Source organism: Chelonoidis abingdonii, chromosome 26 (genome assembly GCF_003597395.2).
Source record: "Chelonoidis abingdonii isolate Lonesome George chromosome 26, CheloAbing_2.0, whole genome shotgun sequence".
In the NCBI taxonomy this organism is placed as follows: Eukaryota; Metazoa; Chordata; order Testudines; family Testudinidae; genus Chelonoidis; species Chelonoidis abingdonii.
In genome coordinates, this window is record NC_133794.1 from 18,831,426 (window position 1) to 18,844,993 (window position 13,568).

Below are 13,568 nucleotides of genomic sequence, written 5' to 3' on the forward strand. Positions count from 1 at the left end.
AATCAGGCTGCCTCTTCACAGAAAGGCACGCTGGCCTGGGGTGCATGGCAGGGGCTGAAAGAATAAGCACCATGAGTTCAATTCCCAGCTCTGCTGCATTGTGACTAGGGACCAGTCAATTTGTCTGCTCTCCAGCTCCCATGTGGCAGAGGGATAATAATCTACCCTGTCTGCAGTTCTAGCACAAGGGAGTGCTGTATGATGTGGCTGGTACCACGTGGGCACTGGCACAATTCTGATCCCAGTATGGGCCCTAGATGCTGTTGTAACAATACGATGTAGGGAAAAACATGGGGAGGCAAACTTGGAAAGCTGTCTCTAGGACTTCCCCCATAAAAGGTATGTGACATTATATTGTATTCCCCTAGTTTGAGATGCACTGTTTTCTTTCTCTGCCCTGCCCTCCATGGTGGGGTCCCTTTGGGGGAATGTTGGATTCTCCAGACCAGCCCCTTCGAGGCACTAGTGAGCTCGGAGCCTCGCCTGCTTACCTGTCTCAGAACAATTCCCCCTGCCTCCTACAGGAAGGGCGTGTCTCCTGTACAGGACCCAAGTGTTAGTCAGCGGCTCCCCCCCATCAACCACCTGACATTTTAAAGGGCTGGAGCTGTGCTCATGGCAGGGAAGGGGTTAATGGTGCATGTCTTGAGTATTCGTGGTTTGTGAAAGGGAAGAAGAGGCTGTGGTGTGTTGCAAGCCCTGGTGCTGCAATCAGTCTGTGGTGGAGACGCTGCTGCTCAGGAGGAAGCTGCTTCACAGTGTGATGCAAACATCACCCAGTTACTGCAGGTACCAGAACGACTCCATGGAGCTGTCGCAGACCAAAAGAGCCAAGATGCCACATGGGAGGCCAGGTAAACACGGGGGGACTGACCTTCTAGCTCATCCCTCTAAGGCAGCGGTTCTCAAACTGTGGGTCAGGACCTCATTTTAATGGAGTTGCCAGGACCAGCATTAAACCTGCTGGGACCGAAGCCAAAACTTGAGTGCTTTAGCTCAGGGCAGCAGGGCTCAGGATCTGTCCCTACCCAGGGTCATGTAGGAATTTTTGTTATCAGAAGAGGGTCACAATGCAGTGAAGTTTGAGAACTGGTGCTCTAAGGTGGTACAGAGAATCCTCTACTTAGATGCCTGGCTGGTGGGTCTGGCTCACGGTCACACTAATTGCCAGCTTTGGGGTTGGGGGGGAATGTTCCCCCAGGTCAGATTGCAGGGACCTTGGAGTTTCTGGGAATTTCCCCCCTTCCTCTGTAGCATGGGGCATGGATCACCAGCTGGGATCGTCTGGACATGTCTCCCTACTCCCAGAATCATAGAAATGTGAGGCTGGACGGGACCTCAAGACATCAGCCCCCTGCGCTGAGGAAGGACCAAGTAAACCCCTAGACCATTCCTGACAGGCGTTTGTCCAACCTGTTCTTAGAATCCTCCAGACGGGAATTGCACAGCCTCCCTCAGCAACCTACACCAGCCCTGAGCTACTCTTACAGCTAGAAAGATTGTTCAAATATCTAATCTAAATCTTGCTGGCCTCAGATTAAGCTGGTTGTTTCTTGTCCTACCTCAAGTGGATGTGGAGAACAATGGATCATTGTCCTCTTTATAACAGCCCTTAGCAGGTCCCCCTCTAACCCCAGCCTTTTTTTTTCAAGACTAAGTCTATCCCGTTTTTCTACCTTTCCACACAGGTCAGGTTTTCTAACCCTTTGATCATTTGTTTTGCTCTTCACTTGACTCTCTCAAATTTGTCCACAACTTTCTTAAAGCACAGTGACCGGAACTGGACACCCTACTCCAGCTGAGGCCTCATCAGTGCTGATTATAGCAGGACAATTACCACCAGTGTCTTACATATGCATAGAGGGGGAACATGGGGATAGCTAGCTAGCTAGATGATGTGTAACCCTTCTGCCAGGTGGAGTCAGCAACAACAAGGGTCAGGTTCAATATCCAGGGTCCCTCTGACCAGTATAACACACACTCCCCATGCAGTAACCAGGGAATAGTAAACACTCCATCTCTGTGTGACACTAGCCGGCAACACTTCCCCACTCACAAGCACTGAGTCTGTGTGTTATGAAATAGAACTTATATTAAAAGCGAAAAGGAACCAAGCATTAGTTTGGGGAAATACCACAACCCCACTCAAAAGCATGTGATGATAAGCAAACACGACCTCACAGCACAATAGGCTGTGTCCTTTGCCTCAGTTTTCCACCTTGGGGTGGGAAAGTCCAATGAATTAATGTCCCTTTACCACATTATTCCCCTTTCCCCCCATTGCACCCCACTCACGGGTGGCCCGTCCTTGGTTAGCAAAGACTGAGAGTTCAGCAGTGGGTCATAGGGGGTCACTTCCCACCCCAGAAAGGGTGCGGGGCGGATCAAGCAATGTCTCTGTGGTTGCTATGAGCCTCTGCAACTAGATGTCTGCTGCTGCTTCCGCTGTTTGTCTCTGCGGCTACTGGTCGGCACTGCCACTGCTGTCATTCCATGGGCTAAGGTCACATGGCTTAACCCAGGCGTTAGTGATTTCAGCTCTTACTGGTCTCTCCGGCTATACAGACTCTGCCTTGTCTTTCTTGTCACCACAGTCCTTACCCCACATCGAATGGCTCGTGTGTAAAAACACCCCCGGGGTGACGTAAGTTACATCCACAAATGTGCAGGTGTGAACAGTGCTATGTCAGCAGGAGATGCTCTCCCACCATCCTGGCTCATGCTGCTCACGGAAGGGGTTTTATGATGCTGATGGAAAAGCTCTATCCCATCGGCATAGAGCAGCTACACAAGCAAGCTTGCAGCAGCACAGCTGCATGCTCGCTAGTGTAGAGATGGCCTAAGGCATAGCCCCTAGAGCTACTAACATTCAATTGCCAGTACCCTGGAACAGGGAAACAAAGTCTCTCACTTAAAGCTAATTAGTTCAGTCTCTAAACACAGAGTGCAGAAGTAGCTAGCATCTAGGACCCTCCTTTAGCCACACACCTCAAAGGCTACTCCCACCCTTGCTCTCCTTCACAGGCCTTTGGCAGCCCTACCCCATGCGTAGCAAATCAGGTTCAGATTAGGGTGGCGCCTCATAGGCCAGACTAAGTATGGTTCTGCTGCCCTTTCTTCATACAATAAGGAGAAAAATATTTCATTACCCCTGCACTCGCTAGTTAAGTGAATTGTAACCCAACACCAGCCAAAAGTGATCATTTTGGTCAAGCTCTGCATCATACTGCGCACCTAGGCAGAGGAGAAGCAAACACAGGCTGTTCCTGAAGTTTTTTTCCCCCAGCTCATCACTAGATGGCAGAGGAGGGCTCGTTCAGACCCTGCTTCCAGATAGAGAGCTCCATAGATAGAGAGATACGGTGTACGGGGGTGGATAGATATAGGGAGGTGTATGGAGACGGATAGATAGATAGATAGAGTGAATGAGGAGGGGTAGATACAGGGAGGTGTATGGGAACAGATAGATAGATACAGTGTATGGGGATAGAGATATAGGAAGGTGTATGGGGATAGATAGATATTGGGAGGTGTAAGGGAATAGACAGATATGGTGTATGGGGAGAGATAGATATAGGGAGGTGTATGGGGATAGATAGACAGAAGGGGCGGATGGGGATAGATAGATAGATTAGCTATGGTATATGGGGATGGATAGATACAGGGAGATGTATGGGGATAGATAGATGAATACCTGGTTTAGCCAACTAAAATTACGCTCTCCAGACAGCACAGGTGAAGGGTTTGGGCAGAAGTAGGGTAGTTGAATCATTAAAGGGCAAATTTTCAGCCCTGAGAACAAGGATTTTGCCCAGGGATTCCTGTGAACATTTCTGCAGCTGTAGACATTCTCGCAGCCCAGGCCAGCAATCAGCAGCTGACTCTGTGGGTTGTGAACTGCTTTGATTAACTTAGATTGGAAGCTCTTTGGGGCAGGGACCTGGGTCTATACAGCGCCTGGTGTAGTGGGGACCTGGGCCACGGCTGGGGTTCCGGTGCATCTGCAATACAGATAAATAATACTAACAATGACAGTGAAAGCCACAGCTGGGCTGGGAAGTGACTGGATCCAACATCCAGGCCTGGGGAGGAGTCTGAGTTTTAAATGCTTTGTGATCCAGAATAGACAATAAAACAGGTCCACGGCTGTTCTAGAAAACCCTCTTTCTGTCTCTAGATTCGATGGGCAGTTTTGAGGATGACTGCGAGAGGGATTATGAGAACGTCAATCCCAATCAGCCACCACCCCAGCCTCAGATGCAGCCCCAGTGGCAAGCAAAGGCAGAGCCAGGTGGGTGACTCGCTTGAGCTGCATCTCACAGAGCACGGGAGGTGTGTGGGCCACAGAATTGATTTGTCAGCACAACTGGGCTTGATGTCTGGGTTTGACAAAGGGAAAAGCATTAATGTGAGGCTACAGATGGAAATGAAGAGCAATTGGCTCAGGCTTTCTGCAGGCTCAGGCAGCCTCTCTGCATCAGTCACACCTGGGTCATGTTTCCAGTGTTATCTCCGCTGCCAAAGGGGATTTGTTCAAAGGCAGTACAAGCAGTTGGATGCCTAACTCCCACTGCCCCCACCCACCAATGGGAATTAGGTGCCCAGTTCCCACTTGTGCCTTTGAAAATCTCCCCGATGGTTTTATTTTTAAATGAAAGTTGAGGTTTTTGGAGCATGACGCAGCTGGGCCAAATCCTGCAGCCATTTCCATGGGTGCAGAATACCAAGGACTGTGGCCTAGACACAGCATCTGAGCACAGTGGAGATGCTCAGGCTTGCAAAAGTGAGTTTAGCGGGGCCCCTGACAGAACTGGACACAAATAATCCTTGTTCCAGGGAAACAATCCCATTAGAAAAACTCATCTTCAGAAGAAGACCGAAACCCAGCCCCCTACAGCAGTGCTGCTGCCCTGCGTGGTGCTGGCGTGCGTTCTCCCCAGCCCTCGGGTGACTGCCTGACTCAGTGTCTCACGATTGGGTGAGCAAATGGGGCATTTGCAGGAATTAACCCCCCAAGCCCCTCCTTGAGCAAACAACCCAATGCACACTCAGTGCTGTGGCGGTAGGTTCAATGTATGGATTGCAGAGGCAGTAAGCGAGATCTCCCCAGAGGCTCTCAGCACTTTGCCAGGTTAATTCCCAGCTCGACTCTAGTGTTTTTCATCAGTGGATCTCCAAGAGCTTTACAAATGAGAACAGTAACATTATTGGCTTTAGTTGTGGCTTTTCTGGTGATGCCTGCCTCTTTCCCTGCCGCTGCGGGGGTGGGGGGGACCACTACCGATGTGCCAGCCCCCTGGTTGGAGGAGGAGGGATGGTGGGCATCCAGAGCACCTGGTGTGGGGGAGGGGTGGGCACTTGCTGGGGGATGGGAGGATGGCACACAGAGAGCCCTGGCGGGTGCCATGTGCTCCGTACAGAAGCTACCACGCCCAGGCCCCCTGGTTCCAGGAAACCCACCCAGCTTGGTGCTCCCTGGCTCCCATGGTTGCTATTTCAACCCACTGATCCATGGGAATGCTCCAGGTTGTCTTCTCTCTGCTGGGGGCTTGTCTATGCTTCAGAGCCTGTGGCAGTATAGCTGTGTCTGCCGAGTGCCCTAGGTCGGCCAGCTGGAGATGTTCCTGGGCTGGCGGACACAACAACATTAGCCACGCCCACAGGAGCATTCTTCTTTTCACGTGGTTGTGTCCACACTGGAAGTTTTGCTGGCATTGCTGTGTTGGCATGAGAGTGTATGTGGTTTTTGCACACTCCTAGCTGACATAGCTAAGCCAGTAAAGCTTTGTAGGGTAGATCAGGCCTCGGGCATTACCCCGTTCTTCCTGTCACAAGGTAAGAACACTTCCTTTTTTTCCTAGCAAAGACAAAGGTGGATGCTCTGATTTTTGGTTTATTTGGGTTTTTCAACCCTGCTCCTAATCAATTGAAACTAACTGAAGAAAGGGGCTGTTAAGTGTGTCTACACTGGTTTGATTAAAGCAGTTTAAATTCACATCTCTGCTGAAACTGGTGTGCCTTTTTCATGCAGATAAGCCCTTTGTAATCTGCTGAAGATACAGCTCCGTAAGATCCTCTTGAATTGACTCAAGCATGTCTATACTAGGGACTTGTCTGCATCTAAGTTGCACCAGTTTTGTTTTAATCAATTTACAAACCGATTTAGTGCAAATCAGTGATTTAGTGAACACTGTGAAATTGGTGCCGATAGCTGGTGTTAAGCTGATTTAAGAGTGTTCACTTACAAAGCAGCCCCAGTTTAAATAAACGGGAGTGAAATTGCACCTTCAGTTAAACCAGGAAAAGTTTTTGCATAGACCCGGCCTGGGTGAGTAACACCATTTTAACACACTCATGTGGACAAGGGCCTGAAGAGCTGGATTCTCAAAGCTGCTGAGTCTCCACAGTGCCCATGGACCCTGGTAGAAGCGGAGAGTCATCAGTGCTTTCAAGGATTGGAACCATAGCAAGGCAAACAAGCCCAAACACCATGGTGATGGGCTCAGGGTCCTATGGGGACAAGAAGGCTCTGTTCTCTCCTCTTTACAGTTCACACCCCAGAGTGCACTCTCTGGTACTGTGGGGGGCACCCAGTAGACCCTGCTTCTCTCTAGAGGGGGGAATAGAACCCAGGAGCCTTGGCTCCCAGCCCCATCTGCCACTCCCCTCCCCTCTCCGAGCGGGGATAGACCCCAGGGGTCCTAGCTCCCAGCCCCTCCCTGCACGTTCTAACCACTAGACCCCTCTCCCACCATCTTGCACATATAGGTCATTCTCCTGCCCGTGGCTGGTGGCATGGGGAGAGATTACATCAGCTGTTCTTCTGCTGACTAGTACTCTAGCCGCTGATGTTGCTGTTCTTTGCAGCTGTCTCCACCCCAAAGGCAGCAGAGCAGAGAGGCTGTGGGAGAAAGTCCTTGGGCATCCTCTACGCCCTGGTTGGGGTGTCTCTGCTGGTGTCGACAGCCGCCTTCTTGCTAATGCTCCTGAAATGTAAGTGCTGGTCCCTGGCCTGCTGCCTGATGTGTCTGGATGGAGGCTCCAGGCAGCCAGCCCTGCACCAAGGAGGGGCAGGGAGGTGACAGAAGAGCCTCCCGCATGCCAATGCTGCATCCACGCACCCTGCAGGGGGAGGATCAGTGGCCTTGAGATGGACTCAAAGTGGGATCTAGATCCAGATCCGGATCAGAACTTTCACATAGTCTGGTCATGTTCAGACCTGATGGGGGTTTAGACAGATGCTGATTTGCTTCGTCCTTGAATGCGTCACTGTCCCAGCACCTATGCTGCATAGAGGATAACAGCCTATTACTGCCACCAGCTAAGGGAGCCACTCCTTGACCTCACACGGCTGGAGCTGGGTGCTCATGCTCCCAGGTTCAATCTCAACTGTAGAAGTGACTTTGCCACAAATCTGAGATGTTTCTTTCCCCCCTCAAATCCTTCTTGTGACTGAGCTGAGCTGTAGGTGCTAGATCCTGGGTGTAAGTCAGGGTGACTAAGGCTTCCCGTAGCGGTGGTTTTGCTCTGGCTGAGCTGGTTTCTCACAGTGACAATTTCTTGTTTATTTCTTTACTTGGGATCCTGATTACTCAAGATCTGATGGATGCAAAACAGGAACAAACGCGTCCAGATAACAATCTGAGGTGGGAGGGAAGGGGGGACTGTGTGTCTCAGACCAGAACTCTGCAATCACAGCCTATGGCACACATGCTCCTCCCCCGAGCAGGACAACAGGCTTCTTAGGGGCTGAACAGGTGCTGTGGGAGGTGTGAATGTGGGGGCTGATGGAGAGGACTCAGGGCTCGGCTCTCACCTGGAGGGGTGCCCAGCGGATTGGGAACTTTTGGACAAAACCTTTTTTCCCAGGAAAACAGTGATTCATCAAAACCAAAGCTTTTCACAGAAACTGATCCGTTTTGACTAAGTGTTCCGCAGGAAGGTCTGTCAGGGCCGTGGTGGAAGCTCTGGTCAGAAGCAGAGATAGGAAGTCCTAGCTCATTCTGGGCATGGCCTGGCGCATGCAGCTGGGATGTGGGAGACCACACCAGGCACAGCAGACATGGGTCTGGCGAGTGCCCAAGCCTGGGGGCTCCAGGGTCAGTCACTCCTGTGCACGTGCACACTTGCTCGCTCTCCCTCCCCAAGAATGACTCTATAGTTGGGTGTTCAAAGCACATGCCAGGGTGGTGGGGGACTGAGTTCAAGTCCCTGCATTACCTGAGTCAGAGGCTTGGCCCTGGCTTTCCCATCCCCCTGGCCGGTGCCTTGGTTATTCTGGGCCAGTCTTGGCTTCTTTTTGCATTGGAATGAAAACAAATGTCAAAACCTTGCATTCAGTTCAGCCAGTTTCCTGCCAGCCCCAGCACGGAAGCAGCGCAATGGGCTGTGTCCAGCCAGGAGTTCGGGAGGCCCCAGCTGACGAGAGTGTGTAGCGCGGGCTGGGAGCTGCAGAACCACAGAGTCTGTTCCTGTTCCGCAGCCTCCTTGGCTAGGAGTGAGCAGCCAGCCGGGATGCTCATTGGGGTTGGCCTGGGCTGGGATGCAGGATTAGTGGGATGTTACCAGCATGGATTCTGTGTCCTGGAGTGAGCTGCAGCCTGTGTTGCAGGGATCCCATGCTGCCCACATGGCTGGGAGGAGTTCCAGAAGAAATGCTACTTTTTCTCCCTTGAAAAGGAGCCCTGGGAAATGGCCAGGAACTCATGCAGCAACCACAGTGCAGAGCTAGCTGTCATCAGCAACCCGTGGGAGCAGGTACGTCCTGATCCTCCTGCCTCTGGGAGAGGCAGAACTGGGGGCAGTGCTGGGCCACCTGCCTGGGATCTCTCCTCCCAGGCCGAAACTGTTGCTGTTATCTCAGTGCTTGCACTTAGCTCTCCCAGCCTCCTAGGCCCATGCTTTGCAGCCTCTGGATCCAGCCCACCATCTCCAGGGGGAGGAGGGCAGCTGCATTGCATGACCCTGGGCCCTGTGCTCTGAGGACATTGCAGGGACCTACTTCCCTGCCTCAAGTCCCCCGGGCACAGCAGATGCTGCAGACGAGCACCAGAGAAATCAGCAGAGGCTTGCTCTAGGGATTTCTGCCACAAAGCCCCAGCAGTGCCCTCCCACCCCTGCAAGCCCCTCCAGCCCCTGCCTCCTGCAAGTCCCTCATCCCTCCCACTCCCACAGCCACTGCAATCCCCTCTCAGCTCCCCAGCTCCTGCAATCCCAGAAGAAACATGACCCCACTTGCAGGCCCCTCACTCAACCTCCCCCACCGATACGGCCCCCAGTGGGGGTTGCCCTCCAGCCCCCAGCCTTTGTGATCAGCTGCGCAGGGTGCATGTGGCCAGAACTGATAGGCATAGGTGCACATTGTTACCCGGAGACGCTGCCGGGATCCAGACAAAGCCCCATGACCAGCTCCTGTCTCATTTACATCAGTGTAAATCCATAACCCTGTTTCACCTCACAACCCCTTCCCAGGAGCAACGGCTGCTTGCTTCCACCCCTGCTCCTGCCTGGCCATCCGGTCTGTGTGCCTGGAGGTGGGGTGGGCGGTTTCAGCACAACACCTGGGCAAGGCAGGTGACAGAGGGCTGGGCAGGCCTGGTGGTACGTGGGCCCCTGGTGGCTTGCAGAACCCCATGTAGGAAACAAATTGCTGCTTCGTGCTTCTCTCCAACCCCACCCCCCCTTAGGCCTTCCTGACAGTGGGGATCAATTCTGTTCAGCACTGGATCAGCCTAAGCCACAAAGACGCAGAAGGAAGCTGGACGTGGGTGGATGGCTCACCAGTATCATACATGTGAGTAAGGCCATGTCTACATTACAAAGTTAAGTCAACTTATGTTAGTCTATGTACTGCCACCAGCAATTACTGTGTTTATCATGTCCACACTGCCCTCCTGTCAGTCGTGTGTGGTCTCACCAGAAGCGCTTAAGATGGGTAGTGTGGGGGAGGCTGGGAGCTCTGCAGGGAGCTCACAGCATGGGCTCTCAGCACCGGGCAGTGATGCTCCAGCTGTCCGTGCTGCTGGGGCTCACAACGGAACACCCCTGCCTCCGCTCAGGGACCCTACCTGACACGCTGACAGCAAACAGGCAATGCAAGTAAAGCAGTGTCCATACAGACACTGCGTCGCCTGGACTATGTTGACTTAAGCCTTATGCCTCTCGTTGAGGTGGATTTACTAGGTCAGCGTAGCAGGTGAGTTACAGCAGTGAGAGGAACCCTGTAGTGTGATACTTACATGGTTAGATCAACATAAGCTGCTTTACGTTGACTGAACTTTTACTCCTGGGGGAGCTCTGCACCAAAAAATTAAAAATTCTGTGCCAAAAATTACAATTCTACAGAGAGTATATTAAAATTCTGCACATTTTATTTGTCAAAACAACAGTATAATACACCAGTTACAATTATTTTGGCAATTTATTTCAAAATACCTGTGGGCAAGTATGTTTGTAACAATACATGCAAAAAAAAAAAAAAGATTCAGGAAATGGGCAGGTATTTTTTGACAACTAGATTCTTTACTAGGCATTTTAATACAGAACTTTGAGTAATTCATTTAAGCTACAATACAGAACCGTATTCCCCATCCCTCAGACACAGTGCAAAGGCTTGGGGAAATCGGGGTAATGGAGTAGCTGAGGGAGAGGGAAGGAGCCCAGGAGTGAACCTGGAGGGTTGTTGGGTGTGGGTGGGAGAAGCATGGAACAGTTTCTTCAGAGGGGAGGGATGGCTCAGTGGTTTGAGCATTGGGCCCCCTAAACCTAGGGTTGTGAGTTCAATCCTTGAGGGGACCATTTAGGGAACTGAGGTAAAAATCTGTCAGGGTTGGTCCTGCTTTGAGCAGGGGGTTGGACCTCTGGAGGTCCCTTCCAACCTCAATATTCTATGGTTCTTTTGGGAGTAGGGGAATTGTTAGGGAGTTGAGGAGCCTCCCCCATGCAGAGGAGCCTCTCACATTCAGTCAGGTACATGTGGCCCTAGAGCCCTCCTACCCCCAGTCCCCATGAGGCCTGGGGCCCCCCTCTCATTCAGTCCCTGGATCAATGTTGTCACTCCACTAGCTCCTGAGCCCACACCCCAGTCTGTCCCCTCACTAGTCCTTATGACCCCCTGGCAGCACCGTGTACCCCATTGTGCCTCCTAACTTGGCTCCACCAGCAGGCTGCTGTAACGAACGCAACCGGCTGCTAGCCATTACTGCCGGCCAGACAGTGGTTCTGGTGGGCAAAAGGAGGAACTGCAGCACTTCTTGGGCAGAACGTATTTTCTGTGGGAAAAACAAATTCTGCACCAGACATGAATTCTGTGCATATGTAGTGACGCAGAATTCCCCCAGAAGTAAACTTGGTAGTGTAGACATGCCGGAGCATTCATTGTCCTCTGCCTGCTTTCATCTGTCTCTTCGCCCTGCTCCCAAACCCAACAGGGCCCTGTGCACTGCACCTCACTCACCCACTCCCCAGTCCCTCGGGCTGGTGAGTCCCGGGGTCAGGACTATAGGGAGAAGGGAATAGCGAACTGACTTCAGGCTGGCATGGCTGAGAACAAGCATTGTTACATGGCCCAGAACCAGCAGGGGAGTCAATGGAGCAGGTTGAAATTTTACCACTGAACGGTTCTTTTATGGGAAATTGGGATTTTGACTCAACATTTTTTGCATCATCTTGCAAAACATCTCAATTTTTTGTTGAAAAACGTGCCTCAAAAGCAAAATATAGTTAGGGAGTGTGGGTATAGATGAGTGTATATGGGGATAGATTGCTAGATGGAAGAGTATGGATGTATGGGATTGATAGGAGGGCGTGGGGATGGTTAGGTAGGGGAGTGGATGTGCACAGATAAGTAGGTGTGAATGGGGACAGATAGGCAGATGGCAGGACTACATGGGGATGTATCGTTCAGGAGGTGTGCGCTGGGATCGCTAGGCGGAGTGCGTGCAGTGGATGGCTAGATGTGTGATATGGGGGTAGATAGACAGGTATTGCAGTCTTCCCTTGCAGCGGTTGTGGTAAGCTGCTCTGTCAGATCATGTGGGTCCGTGATGGAGATGTTCCTGACTAGGACAGATTCCCCAGGAGCTGCTCTAGCCACTGGAAATATTCCCCTCATTTCTTTCAGATCTTCAGGGATCCCCAGTGTTAACACTCAGAAACGCTGCATCTATCTCACAGGGGATGACAGAGCCAACTGGAGCAGCACAGATTGTGGGAATCGCTATAACTTCATTTGTGAAAGAGCTGGGCCCTTTTGTGTGTAATTTTCACCTTTGAAAACATTTTGCCGTTTTGAGGTTTATTTTCTTTAAGCAGCCAATAAAAGCCAACAGAGCCCTGGCTGCCTTCGTGGGCTAGCTCACCTCGCTGAGTGCGACCGGGCTGAGTCAGAGCTACTGAATACGGTGAGATCTAGAGGACTTTCAGCTTTCAACCTCCCTCCTAGCTGAGCAAAATCCAATGTCTAGCTGAGAGGCTGCCAGACCTGGGTCCTGCTCAGAGCTCTGCACTTGCTCTATGACCTGGCACAGGTCATTGTTGTGGAGTAGTCTATTTCATCATGTAAGATTCAGGCCAGGTGCTGAGCACCATTGACTGCCACTAAAGTCAGAAGTGGTCAGCTCCTGGCATGATGAGACCCACAATCCCTCTGTTTCTCCCATTGCTCTCTGGAGTCCCTTGTTCCCACTAGGTTTAGTTCCCAGGGTACTTCACTAATTGGCTGTGCTGGCATTTAAATCTGAAGCCCAAAGGAGTCTGCTTGTGAAGTTATAGGGAGTTCTGTGCACTGAGGGCAGGGATCCCCCAGCAGTTCCAGTTTCCTGCAGGAGTATCAAGTGCATCTCCCTAGCCAGCGGAGAGAACATCTGTGTGAATCTGGGTTCAGCTCACTGGGTGCTCAGAACTCTGCAGAAATCCCTCTTCTACTGCAGTAAACAGTGCTCTAATCCTCTCTGATCCTGGACACCCCCTGCTCCCCCCTGCCAGTCCCCAAGTACCTCCTGCCAGGGGCTGCCCAGAGCCAGCAGCACTAGACAGGATGAGGCTTTTATCCGTCAGTGAGTCACCCACCTGAAGTCACACAGCAAGTCAGTGGAAGGATTGGGGCAAGAACCCAAGAATCCAGACACCCACCCCCACTCTCCTTCTCCCCCACCCACTCTAAGTACTAGGCCTTGTATACACTACAGTTTTGTCAGCAAAAGTTATGCCGCTTTAATTAAAATTTCTGTTGCATGTCCACACTAGCTCTTTGTGTCAGCAGAGTGCGTCCACACTATCAGCTCTTGCATCGACAAAGAGAGCAGAGCACCATGGGTAGCTATCCCACTGTGCAACTGGCTGCAGGATGCTTTGGGAAGGATTTGCAATGCCTCATGGGGCAGGTACAGCATTACATGACGCAAGTTTCTCAATCTCATCCTTCCAGGAGCATCCTGGTAGATTGTCAGCTGCTTTTTTGACTGAAGTGTGGGGGCAGGGTGGGAGGAGTGGTGTGTCTGGAGCAGAGGAGACAGCAGGCCTATCCTGCAGCAGAGGGAGAGGGACACCTCCCCACACATCAGCCCCAG

General features: G+C 51.7%; 1 protein-coding gene across 1 annotated transcript; it reads left to right on the forward strand.

Annotated features, from left to right (window-relative positions):
- The first annotated feature begins 707 nt into the window (after nucleotides 1-707).
- Nucleotides 708-13,244, forward strand: LOC116828839 (C-type lectin domain family 4 member E-like). The gene is made up of 6 exons (XM_032787311.2): nucleotides 708-854; nucleotides 4,178-4,291; nucleotides 6,868-6,993; nucleotides 8,612-8,757; nucleotides 9,687-9,793; nucleotides 12,122-13,244. The coding sequence occupies exons 1-6, from the start codon at nucleotides 764-766 to the stop codon at nucleotides 12,258-12,260; spliced, it is 723 nt and encodes a 240-aa protein (XP_032643202.1). The 5' UTR covers nucleotides 708-763; the 3' UTR covers nucleotides 12,261-13,244.
- Nucleotides 13,245-13,568: the final 324 nt, after the last annotated feature.

Excerpts from the sequence above, each read along its gene's own strand:
- LOC116828839 (XM_032787311.2), top strand. The coding sequence starts at position 764 with ATGCAAACATCACCCAGTTACTGCAGGTACCAGAACGACTCCATGGAG. Across the intron at positions 855-4,177 it reads GATGCCACATGGGAGGCCAG|ATTCGATGGGCAGTTTTGAG; the intron begins GTAAACACGGGG and ends TTCTGTCTCTAG. Across the intron at positions 8,758-9,686 it reads TCAGCAACCCGTGGGAGCAG|GCCTTCCTGACAGTGGGGAT; the intron begins GTACGTCCTGAT and ends ACCCCCCCTTAG.